We start from the raw sequence: 18,235 nt of genomic DNA, 5'->3' as shown, positions 1-18,235 counted from the left end.
GTTTAGGCTGTAGGGCCAAGGGCAGAGTAAATAGGAGATGCTTGGGGCTGCCCCAAATCTGAGCCCAAACGGGTCGGGCTTGTTATAATGCCAAGTGGGGATTGGCGGGGGTGGGGTGGCAGGCTTCCAGAAACAGGACAGCCGGCCCCCATGTTGAGCCGTGAATGAAGTCAGCCCATCCCAGAGGCCTGGATGCACCCAGCTCCCTCACAGCCACAGACAGGATGTTCCCAAGAACACGCAACTGGTGAGAAGGGAGTTCTTCCCCAGAGGCAGCAGGAATGAGGGGAATGAGGGGGAGGTGGGTGGGAATGGGGAGAGCAGGGGGAGGGAGGGTCATGAAATGAAAGTGGGGAGGAGGCTGGGAGGAGGCTCATGAAAAACAGGAGAAGAGAATCCACAAAGGTCTCCTCTAAGCTTGAGAAGTCCCCCGGGGGAGCAACCCAGGAAATACCCCTGCTTTTGAAGTAGAAATGCATGGAGACCCCCTTAGGGGGATTGGGCCCTCGTGGAGGGAACAGGGAACACAGATGCCTGGATAAGGGGCTCCAGGGAGCCTTCCTGCCATCAGGGTGAGAAGCCAGGATGATCTGTTCCCTGCAGCGGCTCTGCCTCTGTTGCCAAGGCCCGGCCACTCATGCTGCACTGGACCCCCAGCCCCACCCCTGCCGGACTGGCAAGGCCAGTGCTGTGGTGTCAGCAAGGTCTCGCAGAGTGCACAGCAAGGCTGTAAATGAAGAACAGAGCCGGGGGCGACGTGTTCAACCCTGAGCCCTTCAACAGAGCCCTCTGGTCCTGGCCACATCTCCAGGCTGGAGGCATTGGTCTAGGGGGTGCAGAGGGTGCCCCTTGCCTTCACAGAGTTAGATGGTGGTGACCTCTCCTTGGGAGCTGCAAATGTGGCATCAAAAACCCAACGTGGCTTCAGGCCCTGAAGGAGGGAGCACACAGCACCCCTCACAGAGGCTTGGTGTGCGTGGGGAAGTGATGCAGGCCTCGGGGGGCCAGCAGGAGGTGGGGACCCAGGAAAGGGCAGAGATGAATTCTCGTCCCTAGGGCAGTTCCCCAGACTCAGGGGTCATTGGAAACAAAGACGAAATTCCGCCGGAGTCTTTCTTTTGGTTCAGGCTGTGCCTACACACTGCTGGTGAAAGCTCAGGTCGATGTGGCCACGGACCAGGACCTGGTGGCTGGGGTCACTTCGCTTTATCTTGGCTGGGCATTTGGGGGTCCATCACGTTTTCCATAAGAACCCACAATCTGTTTTCTCAGCTTCACGTAAACAGAATCATATTCTCAGCCTCAGAACCTCTCACTTCTCACCTCTTTCCCCCAGATAAGAGACAATCTAATCCTGTACTATATGGTTTTTGGGATTGGGATCACATGAACAGTTTTCATGAGAAATACTGGAGGGAATGTTTCCAGCAGTCAAGGTGATACAGTTGTCCTGGTGCTAAGACCAGGCTTGTTCAAATGGACAGTTCTGGGCTTCTAGCCCCTTGTACACAGGACGCTTTGTTTATCTGGAATGTGGGGACCAAGCTTGGGGCTTGGGATTCTGTCAAACGATGATAATACCTTTCCCCCCACCAGGAGCCATTAGCCAGGGAGCAGGGTGAGCATGGAATTTAGAAGTTTACAAAACAGACCCAATCAGAGAAGCTTGGAAACACCGTTGAGGTGGCAGAGGGGCCTGAAGTCCAGCCCATGGACAAAAAAACTAAGCAAAATACAAAAGGAAAGTGAAATCCTTCCTTCCTGCACCCTTCCCGCCATGATGGGGTGGAGGGCGGGGCAGGCAGAAGCCTGTACGACAGACCAGGGCACAACCAAAAAATCTCAGTGGACAAAAATACTCCACGCTCCAACAATTCCAACTACCTTTCCATGTAAAACTACTCTTCACAGGATGAAAAGAAAATGTTAAGGTTTGCTGCAGGAAGGCCGGGCAGATGTAGTCCTCCACACCGGGGATGAGGGACAGCGGCCTGCACAGACCCCCACAGGGCCTGTGAGCCATCATGTGGTCTAGACACACACCCGAGAGACACTGGTACAGAGAGATGCACTCCCTGGACCCGCCACGGTCACCCCACCCAAATCAGGAGGTGCCTTGACATTTGTATGTTTAGGAATTGTAACTCCTGGGTCCACCTGAAGATGGGTGGAAAATGCAGTAGGTGGCCCAGAAAACAAACCGTGGGACAGCATCACTAGTTTCCCTGAATGTCCTGTTGAGGCTCCCGACAGAGGGATGTCAAAGGGTGGAGGGTGTTGTGGAGTGAATTAACATAATGACTCAAAACTGCACTAATGTTTCACAGCTTTTTTTTATTAGCAATACCAAGATAAGTTATTGAAGCATTTTTAGTATTGTTTTACATTCCATTCATAAATGACCTAACTTGTAACTCAGCATACAGCACACTTAAAGATATAGTTTGACACTTATTCAGAAAGCTACAATTATTATAACTTACATGCCTTCATTACCAGGAACACCTTCATATATCTTCTAATTACTTCAACAATACTCTATTCCAAAGCACACGATAACCTGGTACAAGTTTACACATTTTGCTTCAATCACCATTTTTAAGGAGTGGATATCAAGGTGCTATTCACTGGAATTTTACGTCATCTGTTCCTGGTTAACATGACGACCTGACACAATATTAAACTAGCAATATTACTGCTTAAATACTATGGAGAAAGATAATTACTGCACTTTTCTGTATTCTCTAAAGTGTTACAAAATACAGGACAATCAGACACAAGCAGTAATGCCAACGAGACCATCGCAGGGCCCACCTCTAGAAGCTGTGCTGAGCAGGGCCCCCATCAGGGTTTCCACAGGTGAAGGGACCTCGAATCCACCAGCGTGTGTCATGCAGAATTCATGACTCGGAGGGAATTTTCTCTCCCGTTCAAGTTACTAAGCCTTCACCACCCTTCGCTAATAGTGGAACATATGGGGCAGTATTTCTAGCCTCCCTGATTCTTCGCTATATATACCGTAGGTTGGTGTGCCATGTGTATACACATACCTATGCCAATAGTAATTATTTATTCAACACACATATGTGTATACATTCTTCTCTTGACTTTACACGATTAACAAGCTGCAGATAGCCACCGAGGAGCACGAACAGACAAGGGCAAGTCCAGCTAGACCGACTAGAACAGGGGGTGTCACTTACCTGCAAGAAAATGTGCAGATTCATTAAACAGTCCAGAAACCACGTGGGCCAGAGGGATTTGAAAGCAAGGGCAGGGCCACATTCCCTAATTGTTTAATGGGATAATGACAATAAAGCGATATTTATAAAATTTGGTCCTTCTGCCTCTGGCTAAAGCAAGAAGAGCCCATGTGATTAGAGCAGGTCGGCAATTAGATGCAGAGATGCTGTTGATCAGCGCTAAGTAATAGGAGAAAATTACTACTTATTTGAAACCTGGGCTTGGCACATAGCATCTGAAAATAAAAAACAAAGAACCTGGTTCCTTCAGCAGTTAAGATGTGGTCCGTGGCACACGTGGCAGCTAGACGGCTGCCCGCGCCAACCACCACTTTGATTCAGTAGCCTAAGAAGGTAGACCCCGGAACTTAAGCCCGGAGTACCCACACACAGCTCAAGACAGCCACGGGGTCAGAGAGCTCCTTTTGCATGTGGCGGTGGCTGGGCCTGCCTGGACAGTTTGCATTTCCCCAGGGATGTGGGTGTCCGTTCTGACAACACTCTCTTCTCTCAGCATTCTCTTCCTCCCTCCCAATTTGAAGTCATCATTAGGGAGGAAAAACATCATATATATGTTTTGAACCAAAGAGCTTGGTCGGTCTCTTCTCCCACCTCAGGCTTGATCCTGGGCAGTAGGTATCACGCGATCCAAAGAGAACACGGACACGGCAACTAAAATGAAAGCTACCAGACTTTTCTCCTGCTTTGGAGGCACTGTTGATTCAGACGGTAGCTTTTGGAGCCAAAAATATGCAGCAAAAGGAAAGGAACATAAACAAGGCTAAATGTCACCAGTGTTTGCCGACTTACAGACACCATCCATTTGTTTGTTCTGAAATGACGAGTGGACCATTTGGCAAATACAATGGTATTCACACAACAGTTCTGTCATCCTGCAGTGCAAACGACATCATGTCAGTGGCATTCCCATTTAACTTAAAAAGAGGGAAGGGGAGGAATAGAATGCCGAAAGAGTTTGGAGTGGGCTGCCATTCGAAGAGGATGCCTCTTCGTCAACATGGTGCACACAGAGAGCCTCTGGATGAGGGCAAGGGAGAGCCTGCCCGGGGTGCTGGTTTCTGTGGGAGACAAAGCACCTGTGCTTTGTCCCACCAGAGTTCAAGGGAAAGGCCCTGCAGCCGGTTGTGCGGCAGCCAGCCTGGGCAGAGCAGGCAGGAGGGGTGGTGATTTGCATTAATTGAAAGGATCTGCCCTTGGACTTCAGGACAAGCCAAGTGGTCCTCTCTACTGAGGCCTGACATCAGGCTCTGGACACACATTATTACTGGGCGCAGGCTGGACTACGGAAATCAGAGACCAACCTGTAAATGATAAAATCGGGCAAAGAAAGCGAGTGCAAAAGTGCTTTATCAACAGTCTCTGCCAGCCAACACACAAGAGAGTCATCTCGTGAAGAAGAGGAAGAGAAGAATGATTGCTCACTTGGCTTTAAATAAGGCATGGCAGCTCTAGAGACAGGACCTTACAACAGAGGTTCCCCGGGCCTCCTAAGCTCACTGCCTTCACATGTGTTGGCTGAGCCCGGGCACCTGTCTGCTTGGCAAATTTGGATTTTGTGGTTCTCGTCCTCTGCCATTTAACTAATTTAACCGCCTTTCTCCATTAGCGCCTGATGGCTTCAGGGTCACACCTTAGAACTTAAGATCATCTGCAAAAATGTACCAACTGTCATAGGCTGTGCACCAGTAGCCCATGCTCCGGTGTCTTCATACACACTTGTGCAGTGTTTTCACATACTCCACCACTGCTCCCTTGAAAATCCCTAACTGACCACAGACCTTAGCCATTTATTGGCCAGAGACTGAGGAGGCAGGACTTACTTCCTACTCCAAAGCACTTGCCTTCTAACAGGAGAAGAATCGGATAGAAACTGAAACGGTGAGACCATGGCAATGAGATGTCAACACAAAATTGTCAGAACTGTCTTCTAAGCTAATGTTCCCACATACCAAGAAATGGCTATCAATGGCTTGGCAAGGCAGACCCAAGGAAATAAGAGGTGTCTCCATAACATTGATGGAAAGTAAGATTTGTGCCTGCTCAGTGCTAAAGGGATGACTGCAACCAAAAGACATTTGGGCAGTGACATCATCTCCTTGTGATAGCCTCATGTGGATGTTCACCCCTTCCAGAAAATACCAGCTCAACTGAGAACCATTTATCCAAGCTCTTATACATCCATTGCCTCTTTTTATCCTCCCACTTCTGTCCATCAAGCTCACCTCGGAGCCAAGAAAGAGCTCCTGTGTCTTCCTCCTCTGCCCACATTGGCCATGATGGGGGGCTGCCTTTCAGAGCCCTGGAAGTCTCTGATGCATAGGTAGAGATGTGACCTTCCAGAAATAGCTACTCCAGGCCACCTGGGTCTACAAGTCCTCTCTCTCTCTCTCTCTCTGCAAAATCTCTCAGATCTCTGGCATTAAATGGCAATAGATGGAACGTTGTAGCTGCTGGCCTGGGTCCTGCCTGCGTCATCTCACTGGCCAGTGGGGTAGCAGAGGACGGCTTTCACATGTCTTCTCTAGGATGACCACAGCAACACAACCTTCTTTATACTAGCGCAGGGGCCAGCAAACTTGGATCTGTGGGCCAATTCCAGCCCACTGTCTGTGTTAGTAAATGAAGTTTATTGGAACGCAGCCATGCCCATTCGCTTCCTTATTGCTTACTGTCTGCTTTGTGCTGCCCAGCAGAGACCACAGGGCCTGCAGGCCTAAGGGCTCTCTGGTCTTCTAAGAAAACAGCTGCCCACCCCTGAATATTTTCAGACTGCCTATGCTGAGAAATCAACAAGGTTTCTGGAGGACAGAGTCACCTTTTAAAAGAGTTCAGCTTCGTTATCCTGGTTCATTTCATCACACATTTCAGAATACATGAGGTACAGAGGTTTAAGTAGACCCCATCTTTTTTTTTCAGGAAGGGAGTCCTAATTTTCTCATTGCTATGAGAGAATCCAGGGTTGCAGCCATAACTTGGGTCAGGGAAGCTAGGTTCCCCCCAACTGGGAATACTGGGGCTATTGCTGGTAATGACCCTGCCTTCTCACTGGCTTCCTCCCCACTCTGGTGGGTCACTTAGTCTGGCAGCCACAACACAAGGGCCTCATGCCCACAATAGTCAAGCTGATAGATTCTCCTCACTCAGCCGGGCTTCCCTGAGTGGCGGCAACTCCAGAGCAGAGCTTCGAAGAGTAAGGGGGTTGCACTCTTCTCACTCACGTTCCCTTAATTTGATTTTAGTTCTTCCCCATCAACCCTACCCCTGGGCTCACCAAAGAACACACAGAGCAAACTCTGCTTGCAAGACTCAGTACACGATGGCTCCCAGACATCTGTCTCAGGTTCTAAAGCAAAAGTAAGGGTTTCTTTCTAAATCCACAAACTCTGGAGTGAAGCAAGCTCTGTACCTGGGCCATGCAGCCAGCCCCCCAGGTGCTGTGCAGCCCAGCCTCTGTGCTGACTAGGGCCCACCAGAGCACTCTCAGATCTCCGAGCTACCGGCTGTCCCAATAGTTTGTCAGATTTCTCAGGCTGGACAAAGGGGCTGTCTGCCTTGTCTTGTCAGTGGATGTGACGCTGCCCTGGTCTGTCCTTACCCCCCTTACTAAATACTCACATGGATCTTGTCCCATTACAAAACCAAGGTCAAATGCATTCCCCAAACACCGAGGGCATATCCGAGTTCTCCAACAGCCGGGAGTGCCCTTGTACGTTATGCTCTTCGACAGAATAAAGAAAGGTAGGCCATGCCTGGAGTCTGGAAACCACCGCACGAAATGGGGACTTTGATTGGAGCACGACTTCTTGTAACGCGGCCCAGAGTGGGAACTGACTCACTCTAGAAGCAACAGTGCATGTCCTTCAGCTTAACCCAAGATGGCTCAATCTCCTCCTCGGGATCACCTGTAGCGTGCCTCTGATCTTTTGAAAATTCATGCTCAAGCTCTCAACGTTGGCACACACTACATGCTTCCCCTACCCGGCTGGCTGGGTTGCCTAGCAGTGGGCAGCGCACATTGTCCAGGACCCCAGGTCCATGACACCAAGGAATGAAAGACCAGAGTTTTAAAAGTCAGAAAGCAGGCATGCAGAATTAAGGAAGCATCCAGAAGTAGGGCCTATAGCGTGAAGATCACCCACAGACTTAGGGTTAGAAGCCACCTTCTCCACTTACCAGCATGTGTCAGCAGAGCCGCTGAGCTCTAGTTGGGGGGTGGGGTGGGCGGGGGCGGTCTATGTGATTTGAACAACGTCTTTACTGATGCTTCTTCTAATACTTCTACACTCATGAGAATAGAAACAGACAGACATTAGCTCCTCCCACAAGCCTGTTTCTAAGGGTGTCAAAGTGGGGATTTGGGTTTACTAACGAGATAAAATCAGACCCCAAACTCTCTTAAGTTTAGAACTATCAGAATAATTCTTTGGTTAGGCAAAGCCCAGCTTCTTGAGGAAACCAGCTATTAAGCTGCTGGGCCAGTTTGGAAATCCATATCTACTCTGAGTGGAGCAGAGAGGAGGGAATAAACATTAGGAATATTTGATTCCTTGTGCCAATATCATTTCCACCCTGGCAAAGTCAAGCCAATGGGAGTTTGAAGTTTTCAACTATCGCTTGTGCTTTTTGCAATGCTAGAAAGGCAGTAAACCAGGCAGTAAGAAAAAATGTCCTCAAATGCCCCCTTTGTACCTCAGTGGGTTTAAGTTTTCCTCACAGATATCAACTCTTAGGAAGGATGAATATGCCTGGCCCTCCTGGATCACAGCAGCCAGTAAGAAAACAAGAAGAGGATTTTGATTATGGTGGGCCAGGTATGGGAAGGGGGAATGAGAACTGGACAGAGTCGGGCCATCCTGGAGGCGAAAGGACAGGGCTTCCACCCCAACCAAGCAAACACAAAGGCCGGAGAAGGGCCTTCCTTGCCTGCTCCCAAGCTAAAGCAAGAGGGAGGATGCAGAAGAAATTAGGATAAATGAAATGCAGGACTTGTGCGCTCTAAAAATAGACATTTTTTGGCAGGAGTTAGTTTTGGCATCTCACCATGAGTTCAAGGTGGATCCGTAGGACCTGGACCGTCTGCTGGGAAGCGACCAGGTGCCTTGGGGCCTGGCTGGCCTGAGGGTCTTCACTCCCCTTTTGGGAGAGAGGCCATGACTTACATCTCCGGCTCTTTTGCCCAATGGCTGAAAGGTTGACCAAGCAAGTTTGTTTTGCACGCACCCTGGAAATGTCAGGGAAGTGTGGTGAGCTGCTATTCTGGGAGGGGGTAAAAGGGCCTAAGAGCTGCAGCTCAGAGGAAAGGGCTTCCTGGTGCTGCCGTCCCCTCCACCCTTGCCTGGTGCAAAAGGACACAAGTGGGCACGCTTCCTCAAAGGCGGGCAGCCTTCCTTCGGCATTGATAGGACGATGGGAAAATTAATAGGGGTAATATGAGCTCATTTCAATAATAATGAGCTTATAAACATGCCAGGTTTTGATCTTTTCTGATTCATGGATTCCTGGCAGGAACTATGGGTCCTACGTAGGTATTTGAAAGAACTGAAAATAGACTTAAAAAAAAAACCCCAAACAACAATAAAAAAGAAAGCACTCCAATCACAAACTTAAAAACAACAATAAAAAAAAAAGAGCAAAAAAAAAAATTGGACTGACATAAAACTCTTTTCTCTTTCTTTTAAATATTGTTTTTAACAGCTTCAAAAGTAATGAATTGTATGTGGCTAAAAATAGATCTGGGGTGCTGGTTAATGGGGCCTTATGAATCATTCAGCATAAGGAACTGTCAATATTTTTTTGAGCTCTCAGAAATCCATTTAGTGATTTTTGACAATTCAAAAAATATTTCTGACTGCTTGATCCAGTTCTTAGTGAATTAGGGAAGGAGAGGGAAAATGAAATACATCAATTTAAATTATGAACTGAGTCCAGCTTGCTGAATCCCACTCTGTGCTAAAAGGAATGTCAGGATTCAGAAGTTAAATACTACTCCCTTCCATCCATTTCCCTTCCTTCTTCTCTCCTTTCCTTCCTCCCTTCTTTCCTTCTTTCTTTCCTTTTTTCAACAAGTGAAGTAAAGTCACAGAAATTCATTCACAGATTACAGATGGAAAGGGACCATGGTCATCTGTCTCTAGTGAGGATATTTGGGGCTGGGAATACCATACTGAGCTTCGATTCCGAGAAAAGCTTTCGAATAAGAATATCTGGGTGACAAGAGAATGACTTTGATCCTCCCTGCCCACGCCGACATTGATTTGATGCAGGTCTAGGCTTCAAATCTAGCATTACTTTTTAAGATCTGGAATTACTTTGGAGTAACCATATTCTTTAAGGAGGTAAAGAAGCGCCAGTTTGCTAACAAGATCAGGCAGAGGCGTAAATCCAAGACACACAGGATCACAACCCTGCTCACCAGGGACTTCATAATGTACATTCTTGTTCGAACAACAGGTGAAGAAACAGACAGACAGAAGGCAATAATAGAAGGCCAAAGTCACAGTAACTGCCATTTGGTACGTCTGGAGATAAATCACAAATACCCCAAACCATCTCCCTGTTTGGAGAGAGGGTCATTTCATTTCTACATTGTGGTTAGTGTGATATGATTTTAGTATCCTCAAGTCATTATAAAGAAAAGTTTCAGAAAGCAGGTTTGGCTTAGCAAAGCAGTAAGGGATTGTCTTTAGGCATCTTATGCATAAGTTGAAAAGACTGAAAAGTTTGCAAGTTACCATGTCTCTTTCTCTTTTTGTTTTTTGAAATTTTTCCTTTCCCCCTCAAGTTATGGGTTAAAAACAGGAGTAGTGCACACTGTGAGACCCCGCCCCCTTTTCCATGCCTTCCGTACAGGCATTTCAGATCACAATGATGCAAACTGAAACACGAAAGTACGAGGTCCAACACTTCTAAATGAAGTTGACTCTCATGATTGTCTATATTGCATATACAGCATAGTCGGGGTAGTTCTTATGTGTAGTTCAGAATCTGCTCATGGATAAGTCTACCCCATTTTTTAAAAATGCACAAATCAGCACTGATGTTTTGGGAAATGAACTAAAGGAAGAGGATTCTAAAACTTACCACACAAGTCTGGCCTCTTGATACATCCAGAATTTGCTGTGCTACTTGCAAGTCCGTTAAAGGCTGCTAAGCCATCGGCGCTGTAGGCCCTGAGGACCGACAGCACATTCATCGGCTTCTCCAGGCCCTGGGGCCCCCGCTCTGGCTTGGGCAGGCTCGCCACGGGGTCCTGGGCTGGAAGAAGGCCCGGGCTGTGCCACTGCTTCTCCGATGCCTGGGGTAGAGGGGAGACCAGTCCCTGGATGGGCTGTGGGGCGCCTGCGGGCAGCAGGCCATCCCCACCGTCGCTGCCCCCGTCCTTGCTCAGGGCAGGCGGCTTGCTCATCACCTCCGGCTCCGTGTCGATATCCTCTTCCTCGTTGTTTTCTCCTTTGGAGGAGTCCATGTCCTCTGAGGAGGCGATGTCCGAGAGGTCATCAGTAGTGTTCTTATTTGTGGTTTCAGGGATCAGGATCGGGGCATCATCTTCCAAGTGGGCCTTCCCGTCGGGCTCCCTGTTGGGGCAGGAACTGGAGGCCCCCGAGCCCAGCAGACCTGGGTAAACACCGAACTGCTTGTAGAAGTCTGACGGGAAGTTACAGAATGTGGGGTCCACGTGGCCGGGCCATGGGCCACCCTTCTGCTCCCCCAGAGTCTCTTTGACCTGTCCTTGGGCCATCTTTTCAGAAGCCGAGTCTAGAGGCCCCATCATGTTGGAAAGCGCCATCTCTTTGCTTGATTGTACCGAGGGCAGCAAGGCCACTTTACTGGCCTCCCGGGCTTGGTCTTTGCAATTGACCGTCACCCCGACGGCGCTGTCTTTGCGTTTCGATTTGCCCAGGTGGTTGGCCTGGAGATGAAGGGCCATCAGCTCCATAGAGGACGTTGTGAAAGCACAAAACAAGCAGCCATGCCACGCGATGCTGTCTTGTACAGTCACCGAGGAGCCTGGGAGGGAGGCGGCGTCCGGCCGCACGGACAAGTCCAGGGGCTCGTACTGAGACTTCTCAGACTTCCTGGGGGCTGCCTTGCCGCCCGCCTTCTCCTCGCCACCGTCTGCCCCGTGGACCTTCATGGAAGGAGGGTCAGATAGGGCTTTGTCCTTCATGTCCTTCTCCTTCTTCAAGGAGCTTAGGACAAAGCTGTCCATGAACGCTTGCAAGGACCCTTGGAAATTCACACCGTTGTTCACGATACTTTGATAAGCTCTCCCGATTTCGGAGAAGTGGGTGCTTTTGGAAGGAAGGTCGGTACCTTTCAGAGCGTCTGAAGGAGCCTCAGAAGACAAGCCGCCAGTGGCCTGCCCTGAGTGATCTCCAGATGAGAACACCCCTGATGTCCACTGCTGAGACGCAGGGCCACCTCTGAAGTCGATTCCGGGGAGACCCTTAAAGGCGCCCCTCAGGATGTCTGGCCTGATAAACAAAGCAGCTTTGTTGGACAGCTCGTCCCTGTGGTCTTGGTTCAGGGGCTGCCCAGACAGTGGCCCGGCTCCGTTCTGCCGCTCCCGGTGGTGCCGCTCTAGGTGATATTTTAAGGAGGCTGATTGGGTGCCGGCATAATCACAGTGGGGACATTTGTAGGGTTTCTCACCTGCAAGATTTTGGTATAAGGAGAAAAAAAAAAGTGTTAATCTCATTTTGGTGTGCTGAACAAGGCTAGAAGGATCAACATTTGTTCTTGGAAACAAAGCAGCTCAAACTAATAATTAGTTAGAGAACAACTGTTTTTTAATAGAAGAATAATTCGTACTCTTAAGCTTTTTTAATGATTTTGTACCATTTGGGACTATTCAGGAATGACATACTATCTACACACAATTAGCTATCTTTTTCTTTATCTAACATGTGAAAACGGCTGTAGATTTAAAAGCTATGATTATGAAAATTAAGCATAATAATTTCAACCACAGTGATCATTAAAAGTAGAAGTTTAAAAAGACAAAGTATGTAACAAATGGGTGGTTGCAATATTTTGTGTATACAATAGCTCTAAAATTTGTTTAAATTATACACATGGAAACCATTTTTAAACCTAAAAATTTTATGGCACTGTTACGCAAGACTGAAATGAATGATTTAAGTCTTGCTCTGCAGTAAATCATGGATATAATTAGCAAATGGCATACTGCACAAGTAATTTATCATTATTTGGAGGGCACCATTCCAGACGGGCTCAGATATCCGCAGACCTACTGCATTGTTTCTAAATAAAGAACTATAAATACCGATTCTATAAAATATTAATACCATTACAGTGCATTATGATTGCAGCATGTAAAGACATATAGTTAAGATAAAAAGCAGTCAATAAAACTTAAAAGAAAATGAGTAATAAAAAGGCACAAAATATATTTAGTTTCTGTATTTGAAATTAACATTATCTACTGGTCTTTGTAGTGCCTTAAATCTGTACTAATGGCAAACCTAACGCTCTGGTAGTAAAATGTGTAATTTACCTATAACAAGCACTTTCCAGAGAATAAAAATAGCTTTAAAGACTTTTAAAACATATAAGATCATTTTCATGAATTAAATATTTATTTAAATCCAACACACAACTTCTATTGTTCTTTCTACTATGGGAAAGATACCATAACATACAACTTAGACCTGCCTACGTTGTAGGAGAGAGGAAAAGGGGAGGGTAAACAAATGCGGATGTAAATACATTCCAAGAATGTGTTCGCAATCCAGGGTCTTCTCTGGACTTTGGAATCGAAAAGCTCTCTGGAAGGAATGGGACTGTTAGAGTTCCCACGAGCTTGTTCACAACAACTCCCTGTCAATATCCACAATTAATTCTCCGAGGAAATTCAAGCATCCCCCACGGCTTCCTCTATTCTATCGTAAAACACACTGATCTAAAAGTAACAGCAAGTCATGGGTGAATGGTGTATTCTGGAGACATTTTACAGTGTCTAGTCTCAGCTGACGCCGTGACTCCCAGCTCTCCAGGCATAGGCCATTTGGGGGTAAGGCACTTGTTGGGGGTGGGGTGGGGGGGATGCATGCATTTTGTAAATAAGAGGACCACCAGCCCAGGTTCTGAGCAGAGGACTCCAGGTCACCTCCAGACTGTGCGCTCCAGCCTGGGAGAAGCTATGCCTGCCTCATCAAATGGTGGCTATGTGCTCCTCTTTCCCTCCTACGAGCAGCCGAAGGTTTCCTCTGGACACATCAGATTCCCATCTGGGGATCTCTTTCTCTGAATGAAAAGGTCACGTTGTCTCTAGACCAATGACATGGATCTAGAGGAAGACTCACTCCCCTTTGATGTAAAGGTACAAACGGCTTCAGGCACCATTTCCCACTTCTTGAAGTCAATCCCCGTGTTAGGCTTGGATTCACTGCAGCCACTGCTATTTGGACATCTCACCGGAGACTAGGGGACCCTCAGTGGGATGGGCACTGTGGACGGGGTACTTCCGGGCTGACCTAGAAGTCCAGTGCCAGTTGGAGAAGAGGCAGCCCCTGAAGCTGAGGGGGTGTCTGTGGGGCTTGTGGTAGGAGAGCCTGATGAGGAGCTCAAGATCCTGGCCCACGGGTTGATGTAAACCCGGGGGGAGGGCCCTGCAGTGAGAGTTGGCAGAGGTGCCTACAGGTACTGGATGAGACTCGGGTTGCATTTCAAAAGTGCACCTGGAAACGATTAAGTGCATCTGGCAAAGGGTTTGTAGAGCATGCATGGGCATCCGTCAGCAGGAGATGCAGAGAGAAAGTGTAGACCTTCCCTCCAGGCCTGGGTGGAGCGGGGACTGCCCTTCTTGGCTGACTGCAGGGATGCTCGGAAGATGTGCGTAGATTTCCAAGGGACACACACGTGAAATGCTCACTGCAGCAGTGGTTGTCAGACTGTACTGAGCATTGAATCCCCAGGAGAGTATAAATCACCAGTTCTGGGACCTAAGGCAGAGCAGTTCTGATTCCCTGGGTCTGGGGTGGGTCCAGAAGTGGGTGCTTCTAGTAAGTGCCCCTGATGATTCTGACGCTAAAACTCTAAACATTACATTTTGAAAAACCCAAGTGGAACAGCTTGGGGAGCTTTCAAAAGTGCTGATACCTGGTCCCACTTCCACCTCCAGAAATTCTGAGTTCTCGGGACAGACTGGGCTCTGGGGTCTTTCAAAGGCCCCCACGTGACCCTCTGTGGCACCTGGGTGGGAAACCACTACACAGAGCCTCCCTGGGAAGTACTCTTTTAGGTCGGTACTGTGGAACAGTGTAGCAGGGAAGCTAGTCTGGACCTCTGGACCCCAGGAGGCATTTGGAGAGTCTGGACTGGGGACAGAGAACCTGTGTTATTTTTGCTCCACTGGGCATTCCTATCTTGGGACCTTTGCTTCCCCAACCTATAATGTGGCAAGTCGGAGCACATGTTCTCTATGGCATCATGTCAACTCTAAAAGTCATGTCAAGGGCTAAACAAAGTCTCCTGAATGATGCCAGAGGCATACGTGTCCATACATGTATGTACCCGCACACCCGGAAACACATGGATTCGTTCACACAGTCTCTATTGAATGAGCACCCCCTACCCCCCAAGTACTGCTCTTGGTGCTGGGAATTGAGTGAAGAACCAAAGAGACAAGGCCCCTACTCTCACGGCTTTGAGAGGACACATATCATAGGATCATTAAAGAAAGAGGCACACACACACACACACATACACTCACACACACCACACATCATACATACACACAACATACATTACAAACACACACACCAAACATCACACACATACACCACACATCACATACTCACCACAACCACACATCACACACATACACACGCACAATCACACACACCACACATACATCACACACACTACACATCACACCACACACACACCACACATCACACACATCACACACACACCACACATCACACACACTACACATCACATACACACCACACATACACACCACACACCACATACACACAAACACCACACATCACACACACACACCACACATCACACACACCACACATCACATACTCACCACACACACACACCACACATCACACACACAACCACACATCACACACACCGCACATTACATACATACCACATGCACACCACACATCACACACACATACAACATACATTACAAACACACACACACCAAACATCACACACATACACCACACATCACATACTCACCACACACACACACCAAACATCACACACATACACACGCACAATCACACACACACCACATATCACACACAACACACATCACATACACACCACACACACATCACACACACACCACACATCACACACAACACACACAACACACACACACCACATACACACAAACACCACACATCACACACACACACCACACATTACATACATACCACACACACACCACACATCACTTCCACATACAACATAGATTACAAACACACACACCAAACATCACACACATACACCACACATCACATACTCACCACACACACACAAACCACACATCACACACACTACACATCACATACACACCACACACACACCACACATCACACACCACACACACACTACACATCACACACCACACATCACACACACACACACACCACACATCACACACATACACACACACAACTACACATCACACACACCACACACCACATACATACCACACACACACACACACACATCACACACACTACACATCACATACACCACACACACACACACACCACACCACATACACACACACCACACACACACACACCACATATCACACACACACCACACATCAGATACACATACACACCACACATCACACACACACATACACATCACACACACACATCACACACTACACATCATACACACACACACACACATCACACACACACCCCACACATCACACACACACACACATACACACCATACATCACATACACACACACACATCACAAACACACACCACACATCACACACACACACCACACATCACACACACACCCCACCCATCACATACTCATCACACAGTGCAGGAGAGGATCTCTTCACTTGACCCACTGTTCTTTTGAAGTTAAACAGGCCTTGACCACCACTGTTCCAGGGAAAAGAGGCCACATCTGAGAAGCAAGAATGGTTAATTCTTAGCATCGAAGCCTCCAAGGATCCAGGCCCTGGGAAATTCGGGGCCACTTAACGAGAGTCCTCAAGGATTATTTCGACTGCACAGGCTCTAGAAAGCCTTCCATGCACCGCCCGTGCACACACCCTGGAACAGCCCTCGCAGTGGTTTCTCCACGTGGTTCCACCTCCAAGTTCCTGAGAGGCTCTGTTTGGGTGACTGCCCTCTACCACCCAATTCCCCAGATAAATGCTCGAGAGTGAGCTGCATGGGATAAACCCACCCGCTTTGGACGCTTCGTTTTAAAAATGAACAAAAACCTGATTGTATTCTCTTTATAACCCCTAAATGATTTGGATAACCACTATCGTCCTCTGCCTTAAAGCCTTTCCTGGGCTTCATCACTACGAAAGGTGCAAGGAAATGCTTTTGAGACCACCACTAGCCCCGGCTGGGGTGCGTTTCTGGTGGGCAGACCCAGGGGTGAGCACATCCCCCTGGGGAAGCCTGGCCACCCAAGGGTCTCGTTTCACTGGAAATAGTCCAGCTGTTTCCCAAGCAACCTCCCTGGAGGGCACATTTCAGAGCACCCAGGAGGCAAATGTCTCACAACAGTGGCCTGGACTGGGTGGGAAAAACCTGTCAGCACATTCAGCGGGCTCTGAGGTATGGGCAAGGTCTGCTCTTCGGTTTCGTCGACTGACAAACGCCGAGTCCTGTGCTAAGAGCTGCTTCTTAGTCAGCGTCATCCCACCCAGCCCGCTCCCGCCCGGGCAGGGCTCTGCCTGAGACTCGGAAAGACGTTCTGTGCAGCCCCGTGGCCCAGACAACCTCAGACCCTGCCAGCAGCTCTGTCCTCAGACCCATAAGTGAGTCCAAATCTACTGGGGGGAATCGGACAGACTTCCCAAGGCTTTGCAGGGTGACATGAGCCCTCTGGTCACCTCCACGATGTTCGCATTCAATGTCTTTGCATCTGCCTGTTGCAGGAGCCATACACTCAGATGCTTTCAGAGCTGAGCAGACGATGAGTGTGCGAAACAGCGGGGTGGGGGCCACCCACCTCTCCTGGAGGGCCACTGCCATCCAATGCCACCAGCAGTGGACACAAGGACCTCTATCTAAGGAAAGCCTTGCTTCCAGATTTCTACATGCAATATCCCAGTTTTAAAATATTGGCATGTACTTAAAAACTTTTTCAAACACAGAGAGGGCCAAAGACCCTATTCTGCAGACCAGGTCTGGTCTATGAAACTTGTGTCTGGGAAAAGGATGACCAGTGTTGAGCCATTCACCTACCAAAGGAAGCAGGGAACCACAACAGTAGGTTTCTGTGGGGAAACTTCTCACAATATTTTAAAGGAATAAGAAGTGGGCCCAAACAATGCATTTCTAGAAAAGGGAGTTTTGCTAGAAAAGGCGTAATAAATTTAAAAAATCATCAGTTCATCACTCCATGGTCTAAGGAAATTATTGGAACCATCTTACATTAAACCAGCTACCCACTGACACATGGCATAAGATGTATATTCAATTCTGGAATATCATTGATAACTTCTCCAAGTCGTTGTATCATAAATTTTAAGAACTATATGACCAAGTGGTTTAATTAGTTCATTGTACCTATTTTTACATGGTCATGTCTTTCATCATTCTGAGCCTCACTTTGCACTTGATATTCAAGGAAACCTCACTGTTCTGGGGAGTTATTCTGGAACTATTCAGAGCAAGTTCCCTATAGTGCTTCTCCAAAAATAACAGGGGGATTCATTTTATTCTTGTTGGAAATCCCTTTATCAAGCTTTTAAGAAGGGCTTCA

At 48.0% G+C, this 18,235-nt stretch overlaps 1 protein-coding gene across 2 annotated transcripts in view; it reads right to left on the bottom strand.

Moving 5' to 3' along the window:
• The window catches only part of ZNF536 (zinc finger protein 536), a gene marked incomplete at both ends in the record, with an annotated part of 235,588 nt that overhangs the window by 130,623 nt on the left and 86,730 nt on the right, over nucleotides 1-18,235 (bottom strand). Inside the window, 2 exons of one of the 2 annotated variants that reach the window (XM_082862444.1) lie at nucleotides 4,115-4,170; nucleotides 10,344-11,915. In XM_082862444.1, the coding sequence (XP_082718570.1) occupies nucleotides 4,115-4,170; nucleotides 10,344-11,915 (1,628 nt within the window). Of the gene's footprint in view, nucleotides 1-4,114; nucleotides 4,171-10,343; nucleotides 11,916-18,235 lie in introns of those variants that run through there. The other variant, XM_082862443.1, reaches the window with a different exon arrangement.

The sequence above is a fragment of the Leucopleurus acutus genome (assembly GCF_964270905.1).
Source record: "Leucopleurus acutus genome assembly, chromosome: 20".
Classification (NCBI taxonomy): domain Eukaryota; kingdom Metazoa; phylum Chordata; class Mammalia; order Artiodactyla; family Delphinidae; genus Leucopleurus; species Leucopleurus acutus.
This window is presented reverse-complemented; position numbering and strand designations above follow the sequence as displayed.